Source organism: Ambystoma mexicanum, chromosome 6q (genome assembly GCF_040938575.1).
Source record: "Ambystoma mexicanum isolate Mex_15411 chromosome 6q, UKY_AmexF1_1, whole genome shotgun sequence".
NCBI lineage: Eukaryota > Metazoa > Chordata > Amphibia > Caudata > Ambystomatidae > Ambystoma > Ambystoma mexicanum.
Window position 1 is genome coordinate 871,873,879 of NC_090937.1, and position 20,536 is coordinate 871,894,414.

At 44.7% G+C, this 20,536-nt stretch overlaps 1 protein-coding gene across 3 annotated transcripts in view; it reads left to right on the plus strand.

Moving 5' to 3' along the window:
* The window catches only part of PALLD (palladin, cytoskeletal associated protein), a 1,335,292-nt gene that overhangs the window by 667,455 nt on the left and 647,301 nt on the right, over window positions 1–20,536 (plus strand). For all 3 annotated transcript variants that reach the window (XM_069631388.1, XM_069631389.1, XM_069631390.1), the window contains one exon: window positions 16,549–16,727. In XM_069631388.1, coding sequence (XP_069487489.1) covers window positions 16,549–16,727 — 179 coding nt within the window. The remainder of the gene's footprint in view (window positions 1–16,548; window positions 16,728–20,536) is intronic.

A 20,536-nucleotide genomic window follows, 5' to 3' on the forward strand; every position in this document is an offset into this window, starting at 1 on the left:
CCCCAAAAAAGCCACTGCAAAGGCAGCCCTAAAGTGTGCTACTTCATAAGGGTTTGTACCACACCACAGGCACAACCCCCAAGAGCTTGACTAATATCTCAAAATCAATAGGTCTGCTCCCATTTTGTCTTTGCTCTTCCATCTTCCCCCAGCCCTTTAAGAGCAGCAGGCACCACAAAACCTTTGGTGGGGTCATCCTTCCAACCCAGCTTGCTGTAAAAAGCTATTGCTGCCAGGTGCCCCGCCGCCCAACTCCTTGCTTTCCCGTAATCATGCGCCGAGACCAGAAACACCTGTACTTGGTCCTCCAAAGACCCCTCTGCGCAGCCCTGTTCATACAAAACATTCAAGAACTTACTGTAGCACTGCTGGTACCTGGACCTAACTCCTGGCATGAGCGAACGCTCCCCGATGTCCTAGAGCGTCTGGTCCATGACACCACATGCCAGCATTCTGTTTTGATCTGTTCCCCTTTCTCTGCACCTACGGGTTGGCCTTCCGTAACTTGTCCCACTGAAAACAAGAAAGGGTTGCTCCCATGGCCTGATCACTCGTCAAATCTGTTGTCCTTGCAAAGAGTAAGTCAATAGCCACTTAAGTGTGCATTCCTTATTTTCAGTACAACCACTGGAATAACTGTGGCAGCACAAAACATTGACCTCTCCTTAACACGATGACAGTGTTAACCCTCGGTATGAATTCATGGTGGAAACAGCTCACTTGCTTGATGTAATCACTTGTTTGATGTAATGTGTCTTTTTGTTTGGAGAGTCTGATTTCTATAGCCCAGTGCATTACTAAATTAAGACAGCGAGTGAGTGAGCAAGCACACAGGTAAGTGAGTGATTACAATTCTAAAGTGCACTATTATGGGTGTGCTTATTCTAGCCACTGGTCATCACTGACTACCAAGTGTTGATGAGTAGGAGAAGGGCTGTTGTAGGAACATTTTAACTATTACATGAATTCATTATCACATTATTACATCATAATCATGAACCCCCCCCCCGGGGGCTGCTTCCAGAAGTGCTTGCCAGAAAACACAACCCACTCCTTCAGTGGCTAGTTTGGATCTGACGCGCTTGGGAAGGCCTTGATGATTTGACCTTAAAGTCCCACCTGGACTTGGCATCTGGACTTCCTCTAGTAAGTAGATCTCTCCTTGTGCACAGCTTAGTTGGCGATGCGTGAACCCTTATGCAGCGTCTCCCTATGCGCGGAAAGCCAATGCAGAGAGCGGACAACGGACATAATGTATTTTCTAAAAATTCATTTATTTATACAGAAATATCATAACACAAACAATATCATGACCATTTACGTAACTAATTGAAACAGGATATTTACAAAATTACATAACATATATACAGTACTTACAACCAATTAAACAAATAGTAGATCTCAAGAAATCCCCCCCAAATCTTATCAAACATGTCCAATTTTCTTTGTTTTCTGAAAATGTAGAATGAGCCTCCGCATTTTCGGCTTTAAGGAGCGGGGTAGTGATCTATTAGGGAGATTTCCCATCATCTGTGTGGGAATTATCTGCAGATACCCCATCACTAAAGGTCAACAGAACAGTCGAATTAGAGGAACAGGTTTCCCCATTTTATGAATTTGGGAAACTTTTTTCCTCAAATACCCCATTTACTTGGTATCTCTTGAATGCATGTTTCTCCTACATTGCACATCATTTCAGTAATCACTCTGCCACTTAAACTGAAGCACCAAAGGAGTTTGGGAGAGGAAGGCGAGGGTCATCTTTGGTCTGGATCCAAGATGAGACAGAAATGTGCACCTCAGGTTTGATGTGCTTTATCTTAATCCACTTTTATTGCCCGCCTTCATCCTTGGGTATCGCACAATTAAACCCAGAGGCGTTTTCAGTCAGGGTGGCTGACTGCTACTTCCATGAATGGCTGCGCGGCATCAGCATAGGACAGCAACACCACCCTGTAACTCTGACTAATAGAGAGTGGCGGCCATGGGCCTCCATTCAGGTGAAATCTGGGGACCCCACGAACATCACACAGATTTGGTGACAGGGGCCATGTGAGACCCAATGGGAACATGTTCTGTTCTGCAAAACAGGGACCCGTTGACTGAGTGCCTTTGAAGATGCACTTCCATTCAAGTCAAGTCTTTTTAGAAGGACAGCCATCCCTGCAGTGTGCAAGCAGGTACTGAGCTCAAAAAGGTGTAGCTTGGACAATTCCGTCAAGCGTGCCTTCTATAGCGGCTCATCCAACATGGGGATCAAAGTGCTATCATTGAAGGAAACCTTACTGATTTGAGTAAAAAAAAGAGCACCCCAAAAAGAAATGTTTATACTTAACAGACCTCACTATATTCTCTGTACCTCAATTTGCTTTATTTTCGTTACTTAATTCCCTAAATTCACAAAAGCCCAGAAGGTGGAGTACTTTTTCACATTTAGGTACTTTTCTGTCCACCGCCTCCCCTTTTCCCGTCAGTCGCTGGGTGTGACGTACTAGAACAACAGCTGGAGGTGCTTGGATCTACGGAGCTCATCTTAGAAGTCTTTTCTCATTCTCCAATTCTCTAATAGAGTTATCAGCGTCAAGGTCCATTGGCCCATCAGAAAGTTACCAGGTACTTTACCTTAAGGAAAAAGAGAACCTTGCAGTTGTTGTTTACAAAAGGTCAACAAATCTGGGTAACGACGGAAACATGTGATGAGAAATTTAAGGAGGATTTGAAGAGGATGACTTAATTCCAAGAGAAAGAAAACAGAGTTTCACAGAGGAGAGCAGGCCAAGATGACAGGGATGAGCCTACTTGTTTGTATATTAGGGAGTGCTACCTCTCGGGCCTAAAAATCTCATGCCTCCCGGGGCCTTTGGGCACGTGTAGCAGAGTTTGTACATGACGCGGATGTTCCAGGTGTTGGGTACAGTTCGTAAGGGGGAAGGGGAGGACCCTGGGAGGGAGCCAACCGAGAAGGGATGACCGGAGATGGGAGGAGTCACATGGCACAGTGCAGAGAAAGAAATTTTACATGAGGGCGCCACAGCTTGTGTGAATCTAGTTGCGCTGATTCTACTAACATACACAAACTGAACATTGTTTTTGTTTAGCGCGCTTCATGCCTGACTCTAAGCATGGGATTGGGTATCGAACCCATGCAGCTTGGCACTGTCTTGCTTCTCTACACAACAGCACACATTACATGAGCCAGAGAGAATTCGTTGGGCAGAGAGGCCACAAGACAGAGAAAATGGGAGTCCTTTTGAGAGTGAGAAGGGGAGCACGGGAGCAGGGTGTGGGGAATGAGGTCCAGCAAATGATGACCATGAGCAGGATAACTCACTTCTTATAGACCCCCTGGGGAAGATGGGCAACTCTACCCTTTTGACAATTTCTAAAATCAGCAACATAATCAGCAAGTGTAATCATACACTGCAACTGACATGGCAAAACATGATATGTCCTTCTTAACCATAACAGAGGCATGCAAAGGTGAATGATACTATTAAACAGCAGTGTAGCTGGCAGATCATAATGTAGCACGGGGGTGGGGGGGCAGTAAATGAGGGGGACAAACACATTATTCTACTCTGGCAGTAAAAAGTCAAACTGAAATTCAAATTAAGTGCTCCGTTGCTTCCTGGAGCTAGATCTGTGCTCAATGAATACCCTAATAATAATAATAATAATAATAATAATAACCCCATGACTACTGCAGTATTATTGTTGATGCCTTTTTCTGTCACATTTTTGGTGACTTTTGTGCTCCCTTCTGACATCTTACTTTTGGAGTCACTTGGGAGGTTGTAAGCATTATGGACAATATCAGGGATGTCGTTTGAGGTCTCCCTTGCTACCCTTGTGGTTGCCCTTGCTTCCATAAACATTCTTTTAAAAAAAATGTTTTAATAGGAAACTCCTTAGCTGTTAGCTAGCGTCACTTGCCTTTTTGTTGCTGGAGTGACTGGCTTTCTTGTTCAGCCCTCTTAACAAAACAGGGGGTTGCACAAGTCTGCAGTGACTCCAAATAAGAAAGAATAAGAATAACAAATAATTTGTCTTTCTGGAATTCTATACAATAATTGCCAGACTCGTTAAAGCTTTATTTCAGGCACACTTCAGGGGTGAGTCACTGATTTATTCTGTTCTTAAACTCCTCAAATTCACAATTAAAACAAAAACTTCCTAAAAAAGCATTTACAGTCCAATAAGCATTCATTTCGGACTGTGTATTTTGCTTTTCACAAGTTGCAGTCATAGCATGTTTTTTCTGCCATTATCTCTGTTACGATCATCACAAGACATTCCATCTCGGTGTCCTCGTTCACTTGACAAAATCCTTGTTCCTAAAAGCTTGTGTACAGTGTTGAAATGTTTGACCATAGCACATAAATTGGCCCTTGATTTTATTGTGCCACAATTAATGTTGTAATGTGTTTATCTTTCCTATCTCCATGGCATGCTCTTTAGGATGTTTGGTTGCATGCATGAGGTAACGAGTGCCCAGAGTACGGGACGCCGTGTGAGTGCGCTGCTTTCCCTGCGCTACTCTGAAATTCTTTAATACCCAGTTATGAACCCTCCCAATGGTATTTATTTTGCCAACCTCTGAAGCCTGAAAAGTAGATCCACGCAGGCTTGACATCTGGCCAGCTTTGCACCAGACCTGCAGACTAGCCTGCTGTTAAATCACAGTTACAAGTTTAATGGTATCCACTACAGAGTGTAATTTGCTTTCTGACTTTGAGAACATTCAGACATGTAATTGCTCATTTTACTATAGCCGCTTAGATAGCTCAGTGGGTTGAGTGCTTGCTGCTGCGATGTGTGTGTGATGTGCAGGTTTGAATCCTGGCAAGGACAACTCAGCCTTTCATCCCCCTGAGGTTGATAAATGAATGCCGACATAGGTTAGGTGATATTTTACGTATATTTTTTCTATATGAAGCACTTAAGCTTAAATGCTACATAATAAGACATCATTATCCTTTGGTCTTGGATATCTGCTTGCATTGACAGTAATTTGGTAAAATGGGCCTATACAATTCTTGATCAATTTGTGATCAATTCTTATACGAAATGTATAATACATTACAGTGATATCATAACCATATTTTTTGTAGTTTACTTAGGAACACTGCTATGTGATGCCACTTCCTGTTTTATCAAGAGGTGAAAGGTCATGTATCATCAGTTCCCGTGATGTCACTTCAGGGTGGGGTCAAATGACATCAGTTCCTGTGATGTCATCAGAGGTCAAGGGTCATGTGATGTTTCTTCCACTAGCCCTGGCATTTTGGTGAAATTACGTCCCCAAGTAGCACGAATGTGGAAAAACACGCAGAATCAAGGTCTGTGTGTTAGTTCACATTTGTGCCATGTTAATAGGGATTCCCGGCATGTAAAGAAATAGCTGGCCCCTGTGTTTCCCTGCTCGGCACAGGGAATCTACATACGTCTCTGCCTGCATCACAGTATTGATGTTGGGGAAAGACAACGATTCCTATGGTTTACGCCTGAAAAAGGTAGATGGGGACCATATAGATCCAGGGTAATGACGAGCGCCATGTTTATGCATGGTGGCTGCCGTTTCCTGTAACCACCATGTCTGCTTGCACATATGGCTGTGATCCTGTTGCATTATCCACGTGGAGGGGATAATGGCATTGAAAATAGCACGTGGCCTGGATTGCCATGCTACTAACTGCTCCCTCCAATCCTGCGGATGGAGGAACATGCAAATGAATGTGGTCTGGCTCCGCTCTGCTGCATTTTCTGGAATGAATATGATTAAAGTAAGCCATATTGTGTGAAATAAGCATTTTCACTGATATGAGCGATAATATTTACTCAAGTAAAATGTGCAGGCCATATTCTTTGCTGAGTCAGAATCGCCACAACGAATATCTTGAATTAAAATGGTTGCACATTATACCAAGGTGAGCGCCTCCCAAAGATAATCCTGGTTTGCCATTGCAACCTTCTCCAGAACCTTTATCCTCCACATCACTCCCTTTCTGATACACCTCCTTTTAATTGCTCCGCTTCCTCGTGCTTTAGACATTCCTTGGGATTCTTTCTGATGCCTTGCTGCGGCGGCAGGGTAGCTTGCTATCAGGTCAGAGAGGGGGCCTGCACAGCAAGGCAGAAGAGCTCAATATTATGAGCGCTTTAATAGAAAACAATGTCTTCAGTCAGAGAGAGGAAACACATTTAATTGACGGCAACAGTGGCAGAGGCAGCTTTGTTGCCGGGGTTGGGGGGTGGAGGGGAACCAGGGGAGGGGCAGGCGGCAAGCACTGTAAACAATTCAAGGTCAGTGGCAGCTGGTAATTATTTTCAGTGAGCAAGATTCAACATATCCCCTGAATTAGCGTAAGCGACTGAGTGTAGAAATGGAGCCTTGACCAATGTAGGTGCCTTCAAAGGGTCCTCTGCAAAGATATTTGAAATAATGAATCCAAATGGTACATTTGACAGCATGGTTTTTGAGAGAAATAAGATATAAAGCCATGCCATTTACAATTGGCTCTCTAGGATAACACAGGAAATCATCCAATAGATTCAAGGTTACCACATGAACACGTTACAACATTTTCATGATGCCTGTGTCAACAATGCATGATATCATTGCCAATTGAAATCATTTCAATGATGCTGCACCAACAATACATTACATTTCAGCATTTATAGGCCAGTATTGCCCCTGCATATTACGTTCATAATGCCGAGCCCACAAATGATGCCAGCATTGCCATGGCAAAACCCCTTTGTGAAGCTGTGTCAGATGTCAGCTTTCCCACTGTATAGGACTTCATGAAACTATGCTGAAAATACAAGGCACCAGTCTTACATTTAATCACTTTGATGTGGCACCGACAATACATGACAGCATTTCCACAGTACATCACTTTTATGAAGCTACATGCACAGTATATGCCAGTATTGCCACTGTCAATTACTTTCACAAAGCTGCACCCACAATATATTCCGGTATTGACAGTGTGTATACATTTCTTGATGCTGTGCTCACAATATATGCCAACAATGCCACTGTACATCACTTTGATGATATCACACACACAACACATACTGCGATTTCAATTGTGCAAAACTTTTATCATACTCTGAATCCCAGCCAAACACATGAACATGCGCACACAAGCACACACACAATCACAATGACACAGTCACACACACACACGAACACACACACACAACAACATACACAAACATGAGTGGGCAACCTTCTTGTATTTTGTAGTACTGCCCTAATTGAATGGGCTGTTTGCACCGATCTGCATACAACCTGTCTGCAATGGGAAAACTCCAGGCTTTGCTTCTATGTTACAGGATCAGCTGTTAAAAATCATTCTCAAAGCTTGGAGCTCACCTTTTTGTGTGAAATGTCAAGTGCATGGCAGCACAGTAGCTCCTGCTGAAGTCTCAACTTGTGTTTTCGAGCATTACAATGGGGGTGATTAGAGGTTGATGACCCAGACACAGCAGTGAGTGGTCCCTTGTGAGAGACTAATCTCCCTTAAGATGTGAGAGACTAATCTCCCATTTATAAGAAATGGGAGATGTGCATATTGCTCCATACTCTGTGAAAATAGTGACTCAAGGAGAAAATAGTGACTCAAGCAGATGACCATAAATTGCATTTTCACTGTGTGTCAACATTTCTTTACGTTGACATTATTTTGCATGCTGCTACCGTGACATTATTTTGCATGCTGCTACCGTGACATTATTTTGCATGCTGCTACCGTGATATTGTGTTTAGGAATTTAGAAAACGGGCCATAACCATAGACATTTTGCTCTACACATTTCTAGAAAGATTTCTATATTGTCAGGTTATCTTATTGTTTACTTTTTGACGGCATCTCTATGAAACTAATGAGTGATTGTTTATTGTCTTGCCACACAACCCTTAAAATATATATACATGAAAAAAGCTGGAACGCTACGTAGTCAAGTGTGTATTTCACCACTTAACCAAAGTGTGTGATCCTGGGCAAATCATGTATTGTCTTATCTGCCAAAATGCTGAGTTTCTGGAAGTGTTTTAGTTTGCAGCATTTAGTATAAAAAGCCTCACTCCTGGTTTAGTAGACTACAGAGTTTGCGGCTAGAAACACGTGTACCGGCGTGTAATAAATGACTCATCATATCATATCACCATATATAATAGTAGTGACCATCAATACATCTCACACCTCAAAGTTATATGTCTTCTAGCGACTAGATTGGATGCCACTGCACATGAAGCCCTCAAGTATCAAAGACTGATGACACTCTTTTTTTTATTTTTTTTATTCAAAATTGGTTTAGTTGAAAAATCAACTTTTTCAATATTTACATCAAGATTATATTTCATCTTTTTACATGGTCGAATACAAAATGTCATCTGATTTGAAACAATAAGCAATCCAACATAAGCAGTGAAAATCCCAGAGAAACAAGAGGTTACTTGTGATATGTTACATTATCGGAGGATCCCCACCATTACATATTAGAACTTTTATATTACTTTCCCAGTAGATTCAAAGCATTCAGATATTGAACTGTAGCTATAATTAAAGAAACATTTGTTGTATTAAATATTTCATACCACAGTTCTTTTGTGAGTGACACTTTATGTTTAAAAAACTTGAAGAAATGTTTTATCCTTAGATCAAGGAGAGAAGAACATTCCGATATTAGATGGCATGTAGATTCTTCTTTCCTAGGGTTTTTACAGAATCTACAGGTAGTGTTTAGCATTGTAGTTTTAGAGAATTTTGCCAGTTTGACCTTTGTTGGCACTAGGTCCAATATGAAGCGCAAATAAGAATCTGCATATGATCTATCAGGGAAGGATGAGATGTATTTCGGAATATCATTCAATGCTTTTATCATGAAAGGACCTGCCTTGAAAGCTGAATAATGTAGGCATAGTTCCCTAGTTGAGATCCAGTCAAATCTAAGGAGCTTAGTTTTTGCCTTATCCGGGAAAAGAGCAAGGTCATTGAAGGAAATATCAGCTCTATCAAGAGTCTTTTTACATTCCTCGACCCAAGGGGAGATCAAATTGTTGGTTGAAGATTTCATCCAGTCTTTTACCGCCTGAAATGCATTTTTAGCATTATCTGGTGTAAGGAGTGCTTTCCGATAGAGTGCTAGCCTTCCCAAGTGACTGCCACAGCTAGGGAGGATAGCCCAAGTTCATATCGAATTATGGCTATTGGGAAACTTTGGGGGACCGGCAATATTATTTTCCAATATAGACCTTCAATGTAGTCCCAGTTTATATGTTTATTCATAATCTTGGTGTGACTTCCCTATATTATAATTGGAACTGCTTTTTGTAAATAGAACATACGAGCAGGTATTAAGGAGAACCGCCCGTATTTCCTTTGTAGGGCTTTCGCTTGGGTTGCCAAGAGTTTCATTCTATTTGAAATCTCTTCTTTGTATGGAGTATCAGCTAAGCTTGTGTTGATGTTGACTCCTAGGTATTTATACTGATATATTATGTCAAGGGGGGAGTTGGAGATGTACCACTTGAATTTGGTTGTGGATTTTTTTGAGGCCGTTTGAACAGTTAAAATTTTCGTTTTCTTGATATTAATTTCCAATTTGTTTGATTCTGCATATTTTGATAGTGCACCTAGTTTCCTCTGTAGTCCTATGGGTGTTTTATCGAACAGGACCATATCATCTGCATATAATATGACACTCTTTCTAATGCCCTTTTCTTTGATGCGACTTCTTATGATGTCATTGCAAATGCAAATATAGGGGGCTGCCCCTGTCTTTTGCCATGCCACTGGACATCCCAGGACAGACTGTGGAAAGAAATCGAACATGTCAGAGTCCTGTATTTTTTATAGCATTAAGGCTTTGCTATTGCTTGCTGTTTATGTGTTAAAATGCCACCTGGCACTAATTGTGCCCAAATAAGTGATATACAGGGAAAAGAGAGATGCAAATATTAATCTCGCTCCCTACAGAACTCTGCTGGTGTCCTGCAAAACCATTTTGTAAAGTTGTCCTCTGTACACACACACGCACACGCACGCGCCCGCATACACTTGTTTAAGCTCACTTTTGCACAGCCACCTGCTTGCTGAGTCTTCTCTTCGGGTGGGCAGCAGGAGTCAGCAGTCAGTTTCCGGAACAGACAGCCCCCTGGAAGGATTGCAGCACATTGCACCACAGTGCTCTCCCTCTAGGCAACTCAGCATTCTGCGCCCATGTTTGCTTTTCCTAAAACATGCACTGGACCTTGGGGGAGGGAGGCAGTGCAAACCAGTGCTGGTGGAGGGGCCCAAGCAGGCGACTGATCCACTCACCCCCCTGGCTCTACCACTGAACACCGCAGCGCTCCTCACTCCTGCCAGACAAGGCAGCACGTTGTGTACTATTCGTGGAGGGGAGGAGTGTGTAGGAAATGTTCATCACTAAGGCACATTTACCACAAGGTGTATCTCTAAGTACACGTTTTTGGAAATAATAACAAGGTGATCAGGAGTGTGTACGTTGGGATGCATATGTACAGGAGTGTGTTATCAGTGCTGGAAATGGCCCAAATGTATTGGGGGAACTCTCCCCTCATTCCCTTCACGTGAGGAGGGGCTGGATTGTCAGTGGTGTGGGCAGGACTGGGGGGTGGAGCAAAGAATCGAATGATGTGCATTCCCTGAACATAGGATGCTGGCTGCTTTGCATAAAAACAAAGTGCATTTTGGGGACATATCAATGACCATCAATGTATCAAACATGTGTGCGCCAGTAATTCAAGCATTCATTCCTTCTGAGCATGCAGTGCACACTTGGTATGGTGCTCATTTCCTCTGTCAGAATAGTCACCCTGACAGTAAAATGTGTGCAAAGCATGGGGCCTACATACAGCTTTGGACGGTTTAATTGTTTGAGTTGGGGCTGTTGAGCAATGGACCACGTTTAGGTGATACCCTGGTCCCAAATCATGGAATATTTGCCTGGTTCAAGGAGAACTTGCACTGCTGTAAAGAATGTAATGCAAAAATGACTATGCGCTGACTTTGCCCGGACTTGCCACGAGTGTGTCTGGCGCAGCATGACTGCTGCGCCAGACACACTTGTGGCCGTTTTTTTCCCACTGTTTTTCAGACACAGTGTTCAGGAGACTCGGGGCAGAGCTTGCTCAACTTCGGGGCGTGGTCGGGGGTGTTTGGGCCTCATGTCTACAAGGATTGGCGCACCTCTGTCTTGTTCCGTCGCAATTCCTTCCCCGCGTGTCATGACTGAAGGTGCTAGGTTGTGCAACTCTTTCCCCCAGACAATCCCACTATTCCTTATCACGTACATATCACTGTTTAAAAGTGGGAGGTTTTCACTGAAAAAAATTACCCATTCATACTAACCACTGAAATACATTTTTAAGAGGGAATGGGCAAAATAAAGTATAAAAAGTGTTCCCAGAATAATTCTTGCCACACTTTAAGTGGCTTTCCTGGTACGAGGTATGCTACTGGAGCAAGTGTTGTTTGAAAGTGCCTGGGGGCTATTCAAGAATCGTGTATGTTCATATAGTGGCGGCTTGTTGAATATTTTTGAGAGGGGTATAAATGTTTCCCTGAATTTGACAAAGCATCCAATGGTTTATAGTCATTCTATCGACAGCCAAAGCATCTAATGCATTTTTTTAATGGGGGGTGGGGGCTTTTTAACCTTTAAAACCCATTTTTATTAAACTAAACCCTTTACCATCTAAAAAAATGCATTAGATGTTGTTTGTTTTAATGCTTTTTTTTAGATGGTTTGGCTGTCGATGCTTTGGTTGTCGATGCAATGACCGGATACCGCGTCCAAGACCAAACTAACCCAGGAGAACTCAGGGTTAGGGTTGTTGAAATGGTTTCTACTACAGCACGCTTTTTTTAAATGGGTTGAATGATATTGACTTTCCAATTGGTTCCATAATGGAAGCCATAATACGCTCCAGTAGATTCCAGGTCACAAACAGTACACAGGAGAATTTTACAGCACATGTTCATGTTGGCTAGGCCGAAGGGGAAATCATGACGCTTGACTCAACAATAAGTACTGCTTTTGCCAAAAGTACATCACAAGGCTGTTATTACAATATGCCGGCACCACCCCATTTGATGCTTGCTGTTACCGAAGAAAGTTATAAGGTGTGTCTCAACCAGATATGAGAGCATTGTCACTATAATCCACATTTCATGCTGCTTTTCCCCAAGATCATGAGGCATGTCAACATAATATGGCAGTGAGGCCGCCCCTTTCATGCTGGTTGCACCCAAAGCAGTTAATGATGCCTGTCAAAAATGCATGCCAGCATTGACCCACTTTATGCTGGTTGTGCCCAAAGAAAGTCAGGGTCAGGAAGCTTGTCTCAAACATACATGCCAGCATTCCCACTGTAAGGCACACATTCATATTGGTACCCAAATCAAGACCTATATGAATAGCATATGCCATGGCTAACCTCTGTTTCAAGCTGGTTGTTTCCAAAGAAAATCAAGAGGCCTATCTCAACAATATATGGAGGCACTGCTCTTGTTTCTTGTTGTTTGTGTCCTAGAAAAACATGAGTGCAGTATCAACAGTGTATGGTAGCACAGCCCCAGCTCCCTCCTGCTGCTCTGTCCCAAATAAAGAATGGGGACTGGCTAGATAATATATGCTTGCGTTGCCCACCACTATCATGCTGGCTGTGACAAAAGAAAATCAAGAGGCCTATCTAAGCAAAATATGTCCACAAGTCCCCCGCCTTTCATGCTGGTTGCTCCCAAATAATTTCATGCAGCCTGTCACATGCAGGCAGAGCTCAGGTTACCCCTGGTCTGGACCCATCTAAGAGCACAGAAATCTTACATCTTCTGTCTCGTCCAGACTAACCAAGCCCACCCACTCTCTTTCAGGGATGCCAGAGCTTGTGGAGACCATGCGACTAGCAGCAGTGTGTGGTACAAATCCCAATGCCATGACATAACAGGAAGTAAGGCCCAGGTTCTGCCCCATGTCGCTCTCGATGACCCCAAGCTGAACCTATATTAACCCCCTGCACACACACAGCACAAAACATTCTCATAAACACGCATGCCGACACCTGCACACATTAACATACACATGCCAATCCCCCTCCACCCCCCCGAAGCACTGAAACACCTTGTTTTCTTGTTCAGGCTTCTGCAGCTCTGGGCATGATGTGAAAGCAGAAAGCTGGAAGGGGTGCACACTGACTTCATTTGGTGGGTCTTGCTTCCAAAGGTCTGATAGGGGGCTATGAGGCTGCAAATTTGAAGCCAATAAATGTTCTTTTTGCGCATGATGGGTTTTCAAAGCTGCTGTCCTAATGCCCTGCTGTGCTCAATGTCACCCCCTTTTGCCATTCCCTGCTGGTCACCATGTGGGATGCCACCCTGTGTCACATAAGGGAGTGCAGGACCTCTGTCCCCGCAGAAACAAGGATTTTGCGGCATGAAATGGCAAATTTTGTGGCACAAACCTTTATTGATTGCAGCATTTTTGCAGGACATTTTGTATTATCTGGAGGTTGTTAGATTGCCACATTGTAGGAAAGAGGCAGAATGAAAGGCTAAAAGAGAGTCAGGGTGTCATTATTATGTATCTTTTGTATTAGTTTAATAGGAAGAATCCCAGATGTCTCTGGCTTGGCAGAACAGTTTTTCAATGTTTCCACATATAGATTTGCACTTCAGCCAAACAACCGAAAATGTACCTTTCACCACCAACCCACTCCCACCCCTAGTTAACTGCTTGGTCGCTGCCACTTCCCCTCCAACCCTGCGGTGTCAGATCAGTCCCTCTAACGCAAGACGGATCCGACGCTGCGGGGTCCCTTATTAGTTTATTTTTGTTTTTGTTTTCAGTCCCCCACCTCCAATTTTGAGTAAGCGGGGGACACCCCTGCAACCCCCAAGGCCAAAATACTGAACATAAGGAGCGAGTGACACCCCCGCAACCCCTGCTCCACATGTTTGGTATTTATAAAAATCGATCGAATGGTACTGGCGAAATATGTCAAATTGTACCATTTGATCGATTTTTGGCGGTCAAAATGGGTAGTACCTTGAATAGAAGTGCTCTCCCGACAGTGTTCTGCAAGCTCCCAAAGCGTCCACTGTAAAATACGACCCAAAAAATGCATTTCTATCCGGTTTGAGGAACAGAAATGCAAGTGACATAGCAGCGGTTCATATACCTTAAAAAAATGCATGACCGGGTCCAGAAAGAACCTGGGGGTCATTATGAGGTTGCCGGTCCGGAAACAACGGTACCAGTAAACTTGCCGCTACCGTTGTTTCCGGACCGACAAACTACGAGTTCTGCGAGAGGGTGCCTTTCAGCCGCGAGGTCTGACCTGGCGGGCAGAATGGCACCCGCTTCCAGACCTTGACGGATGCACCAGCACTGTTGCACACAGTGCCGCTGCATCCGTCCTCCCCATTCCCATCGAGTCCAATGGGACTCGATGGGAATGGGGATTTTTTTTTTCTAGCATCTGGCAGGAGGGACTGCCAGAAAAATTACTCTGGCGCCAGCTGTGCCGTTTTTATCGGCACGGCTACTGCCGGATTTGTAATGAGGCCCCCTGTCGTGCAGTGGCACCCCCAGCCCCCGTGCGCGTAGGGTTGCCTACAATTTCTGCACATTTAAAAGTGCATCTTGCGTGGAAATTTAGGATGCGCTTTTAAATTGGCAGAAACGCCCCCTGATTTACTCAGTGGTGAAAAAGGCGATCTGAATTGGCACGCATATAAAATCCACAAGGGACACCTGAACGGGCAATAAAATGTGCCCATTCAAGTGTCCCTTGGGGATTGGGCTGCTCTTTCTTTGGGCGCAAGTGATGTGATGTGTTTGCGCATTTCATTTCTTGCATTGATACGTTTTGAGAATCTGGGATCTGAGGTTTTTTTATTGTTTATTGTAGTTTTTGCAGGTTTTTTAACAAAAACGGCTGTTTTTGCACAAATTAGCCGTTTTTGCGGCATTTTGCGCAAAACGGCAGTTTTTGCAGCATTTTTTTGCGGGATCGCAAAATCGCTATAAGCTGGAAGGTCTGTGTTATGCCGTGCACTGTCGGGTAACACTATGCATGAACACTAGTGGTGGCCTCGGCATTGAAACACATTGGGCCTCATTACGACCCTGGCGGAGTGGGTTTACGCCAGCGTTATTCGCGGCGGACCCGTCCGCCCTACTACGAGTTCCCGTAGCGCCATGGAACGTTTTCCGCCTGGTTTTTCCGGGCGGAGAAATCCATGGCGCTACGGGACCTTGATGTTAATTACGCCACCGTATTTTGCGGTGGCGCAATTAACGCCTTCCCCACTCCCATTATACCCTATGGGGCAAAAATGGGAATGGGGAAGGGTAAAATGGGGGATGGGGATTTACCGCCCCGCCAAGGTCGGCATGGGGCGGAAAATCCGCCATCCTCCATGGCGCTATCGGCAGCTTTCCGCCGTGCTCCGCGGTGCATTTAGCACCGCGATTTCCGCCAGGGTCGTAATGAGGCCCATTGTGTATAGGAGCTGTATAAATAAACTATCATATCATATCATCGGCGCACCAGCTCCGCCATCCATTATGCACGGGCTGATAAAGGCAGAACAGTTTATGCCAAGGAGCCCATGGGTAAAAGAAAACAGTCCCGCGTTTATACCATGTATTGAGCCGGGATTGCCGTTGTTATTGCCCGTTTCTGAGATCCAGTCAAGTAGCCAGCCTCGTGTCAAGGGTCACACGGGTTCCCTGTCTTGAGCAGATGATCTTTGTGGAAGAATGCAAAGGCTAGAAAATGCAACAACAAAAAACTTCTGTGCAAAAAAACAATTTTGAGTTATTACATCGTGCCCTGAACCAGTGAAATATTTCATCCCTGCAATGTGCTCCTAATGAACGCAAACTGTGAGTCCAGCGGCCTGATTTATAGATTTTTTAGCTCAGTCCTGTCAACAAACACCCTGATTCACAGAGCAGTGCAAAGTGCATTTTTTGCAGTGCAAACTCACTTTCCACTTCAAAAGTACTCTTTTCACCGCGAATTAGGCCCATTTCGCGTAGTGCAAAGAGTACTGTTCAAGTGCAAAGTGTCTGTGCACTTTGCAGCGCTCTATGCATCAGGGTGTTTGTTGGCAGTGCGACTTCACTTTGCGCCGCGCTAAGAATTCCATGAATCGGGCCCTAGGGATAAGTAGGCGATATGGTCTTGGAAACCCATTAATGAGGAGTCTTCCTGGGTGTCCTTAGCGCTGCCGCGCCTCTCCGGTGACACCCCGCTTCAGACAGGATTCAGGTGATATACGCTTTTCATGAGCTGTTGTTGCCGCAGGTGCTTGTCACAGCTGTTTCCTTCAGCGAGAGTTGTATTTTACCCATCTGCAGACGCTGGTGACTCAGGGCCCTGCAGTCATTTGCTGCAGGTGGCTGCACATTGCGAGACTAATCTCTGGCTCTCCTCTTTCTCCTGTCTTGTCATCCTCTGTGCCCCCTTCCCTGTGTCCATCCCTGTGACCCCGGCCGATGGGACTTCCAGGTGGTTCTGTGAGGGCAAGGAGCTGCACAGTTCCCCGGACATCCAGATCTGCTGTGAGGACCAAGGCCTGCACTCACTCGTCATCACTGAAGCCTTCGAAGAAGACACGGGTCGATACAGCTGCGTGGCCACCAACCCCACTGGCTCGGACACCACCTCTGCTGAGGTGTTTGTTGAAGGTAAATGAGCAGGAACGTGCCAGACACTAGAGCATGCTAAGACAAGACACAGCAACTGCAGACACACAACCCAATGCATTGTGAAACCATTCCACCTCAACTGGTAGATCCCCTCACGGCCCTATTGAAGGCGAGTGGCGTGCTGTGGCATAGCCGGACTATTCCCTCCAATGCTGGGCAGCACGGCCATCCCTTCATACTGGCCATGCACCCAACATGCTGGAATGCAGTGACTCCCGTCATCCATGGTTTGCATGTCTTTTGATCTGCACGACAAGGTCGCCGTGTCAATAGACATACAGCCAAATACTGACTTGCTACCAAGGCCTGTCTTATGATGTACCTCAAAAGCTCTCCACGTCAAATGATAGACAGTAAAAGGTCGACCTGCATCAAAGGTCGACATATCTAGTTTAAAATGGAAAATGTGTTACATTTTGACAGTGAAACACTGTCAGGTTAAAAGATTGACATATTTAAATATAGGGGATTTCGCCCCCCGCGCCCCCAACACCCTCTTGCCTGTCCACCCCCCTCCCCCAACACACTCTTGCCTGTCCACCCCCTCCCCCAACACACTCTTGCCTGTCCACCCCCTCCCCCAACACGCTCTTGCCTGTCCCTTTCATGCATTTTGCCATAGAGCCCTAGTTTAACTGAAAACGCCAAAATGAACACCTTTATTAACGTGTTGCCTTTCTTTTAGATGTCCTTGTGTTTATAAAGAGGGGTGTCACCCCATGCCCCTCTTCCATGCCCTGTCCCACCCTTCTCCCTTCCTCATGTCACACCCCTCTCAGCCAGATGCACACATACACCTTAAAATGTCTATATTTTCATCATGTCTATCTTTTGTACACGTCGACCTTAAAATGTATCTTTTATATGTCTACCTTATGACTCCATACTTCATGGGCTGCTGGGGGCGGTGGGTTTGTTGGCATCAGCGTGTGAGGATGCTCAGAGTACATCGGTTACTGGCATTAAAGGGATCATTATCTAAAATGCTAGTCTTACATTTCTACCCCTAACTGAGGGCTGAAAATATATAACCAAACAGAAATGCTCATGCTTTGCATGAGCCATTCTGTTTGGGTGAATGGAAAGCAGGCTGCGGTTTGAATAGACCACTGCCTGATTTACGCATTCCACTGTACCTGGCCTGCGCTGGGTCAGACCAGGCATAGGAGTGTTGTGGGACTAGGAATTGTGGGTCTAGGAATAAGGGTTGTGCTCACAACTTTGATAGACACGCCCCTGCGCAGTTCCCACGTATATGCAGTATGCACCCCAAGCACACAGCAGGGGCAGTATGATTGCCACACACAGAATGCAAATGGATTTTTGTGAAATGCCTTAGATGAAAAAGTTTGCCAATTTTCCAGCTGGCAACAGAAAGTTGCTTCTGCAAGGTGGTGAATAATTTTGTGAATCGGGGCGCAACCCCCTTTTTTTGTGAAAAAACCCTTTTTTCCCTAAACGAAAACCTAAAAATATATATATGAATAAAAAAAAAATGCGACCATTTGACCTATCGACCAAATTGTGTCGACCATTTGTCTGTCGACCATTTGACTAGACACTGTACCCATCCATTGATGGCATATGGGAAAGTAACAGTGCTTACTCACCAAGAGTCCTCTACAGTCATAAAACTGTGACGAATGTTGGAGGAAAATGGCAATTTTCGTGAAGCTACCACTGTGAAGCTCAAACCATTTAGTACATCCGCATCAACCATCGCATCTACGGTATTTCCCTATTCTACAGGCAGTGCGAAACACACAGCATGACGTTTCCCGTTCAGCAACACCCATGGCAACAGCATGTGTTTCAATGTTTTTTTCTCCAAAGTCATGTGCAACTTGCAACTTGTCCTGCAGTGACATGGGCAATGCAGCATTTATGTTCCCGACTTCTTTTTTGCAGTGTAACCTGCTGCCTATGTTTGCCGTCTCCATAGTGTGTGACTGTACATTCCAGCCCTTCTACTGCTGCTCTTAAACCTGTGACTTGTTTGCACCCAATGACCTCATTGACATGCATGCTGAGCAACCAAGTGTTTTGTCTCTGGTAATGAGCCATTCGTGTATATTGCAGAAGTGCTGCATTTACTCAGTACTCCAGCAGTCAGGTTGGTCCACACGGATCTTTGTGGCAGCAGATGAGCTTCTGTGTAGATGTGTTCTCGCCTCTACAGCACATGATATGATATGATTTATTTATAACACGCTTGATACCCAGAGGTTTCTAAGTGCGGACCCGGGGATCGAACCTGTGGCGGACCCGGGGATCGAACCTGTGTTGCTCCATGCCGTCTTGTTTCCAAGGTGAGCACGTTGCCCCTGAGCTATCCTCCTGAGACATGCAGGGGCACTGCAGCAAACAGATGATTCAGAGTCCTCTATACATGCAGGCTCCACCTGCTTCCTTGTTGTACCTGACCAGCGGCCTTCTGGATACACTGCAGCAAACCCGTGTTGCTACATTTCCCTGTGTAACCAACCAATGTCTGTCTGTCCTGCTTACACTTCCTAACTCACGAGGCTAGAGGGGTTGCACGCTTCAATCGATCCGAGTAGCATTCCCTGACTTCCGCACTGACAATTTCAAAGAGAAAAAAATAAAGAAAAAATAAAAATGTTGCTTACTGGTTTACAGTTATTTATACAATTTCCTGGCCTGACGGTTAGGCATCCTTACAATTTGCAAAACAATTAAATTACAGAACGTCAAACAAACAGTGTGCGCTGTAGAAGATCATAAGGACAAAAATTGATATCCCAATTTTGGTAGATAAGTAATATTGCGATTACGTGATCTGTCCAAGATCAGACCCACAACCTGGGCCACTCTGTTATGAACCCAAGCTCTTCTGTAACCTGAACGCCATGTTGTAACCCCTGCCCACTCCATGTCCCAAGGAAAAACCTGTGCGTGTGTCATGGGGTGAATGAGACAGGAACAGTAGAGCGTCAGCTGTCCAGGGAGCATGGTCAGAGAGCGCCTAATAGACACAACTCCAAATAGTGCATTGGCTCAGGATGTCAAGATTAGTTAAATGAGCGAAGGGATTAAATGCATTTAGGCGCCTCACTGACCATCAATCACACACTTTTGGAAAGGCTCGGACTGGCCTATAGGCACAAACTGCTGGTGGGGGCCAGTTTTTTGGGTCAAAGGGGGGCACTTTTTGAACCATGTGGGCTAGTTTGAGAAGTTACTTCAGCTTGCGGATAGTAGTTTTGATCAGTGTTACTGAATACATATTCTTTAAAATGCACAGTCCCGCCCCCCCTCCTGGTTACTACTCAAACAGTTTGTAACAAAAGGAATGAATTGGCATTTGCAACGACGGGCCACTTTTAAATTGGTGCCCGAGACACCACACAGAAACAACTGGTGAGAAGTAGAAGACAGGCGACAGCGGGTAACGGCAGCAACCACATCAACGTAACATGCATCTCTGCCTCTCCGACACACACACACCACATACTTTCTCTCTCTATGAATTGAAGTTTGCGCTTTACGATCACAGAAACAGAGTTAACTAATATCCATGTGCAGTGTCTACCTCAACCCAGCAACCCTTTATTGAAATAGCAATGCAGACTGAGGAAGTTAGGGGCTGTTACGAAAAAACAACATACCAAAGAGATGAGTAAACCTGCATCTCCCCCATGCATGATACATACGTGTTTAACTTATGCAGACTATGCAGCAAAAGCCCAGAAGAACCCCCAAAAGACCTGTGCCTCGCGCGGTTCCAACGGTCACACTGAAATTGCAAAGCCCTCCTTTCTGCTTGT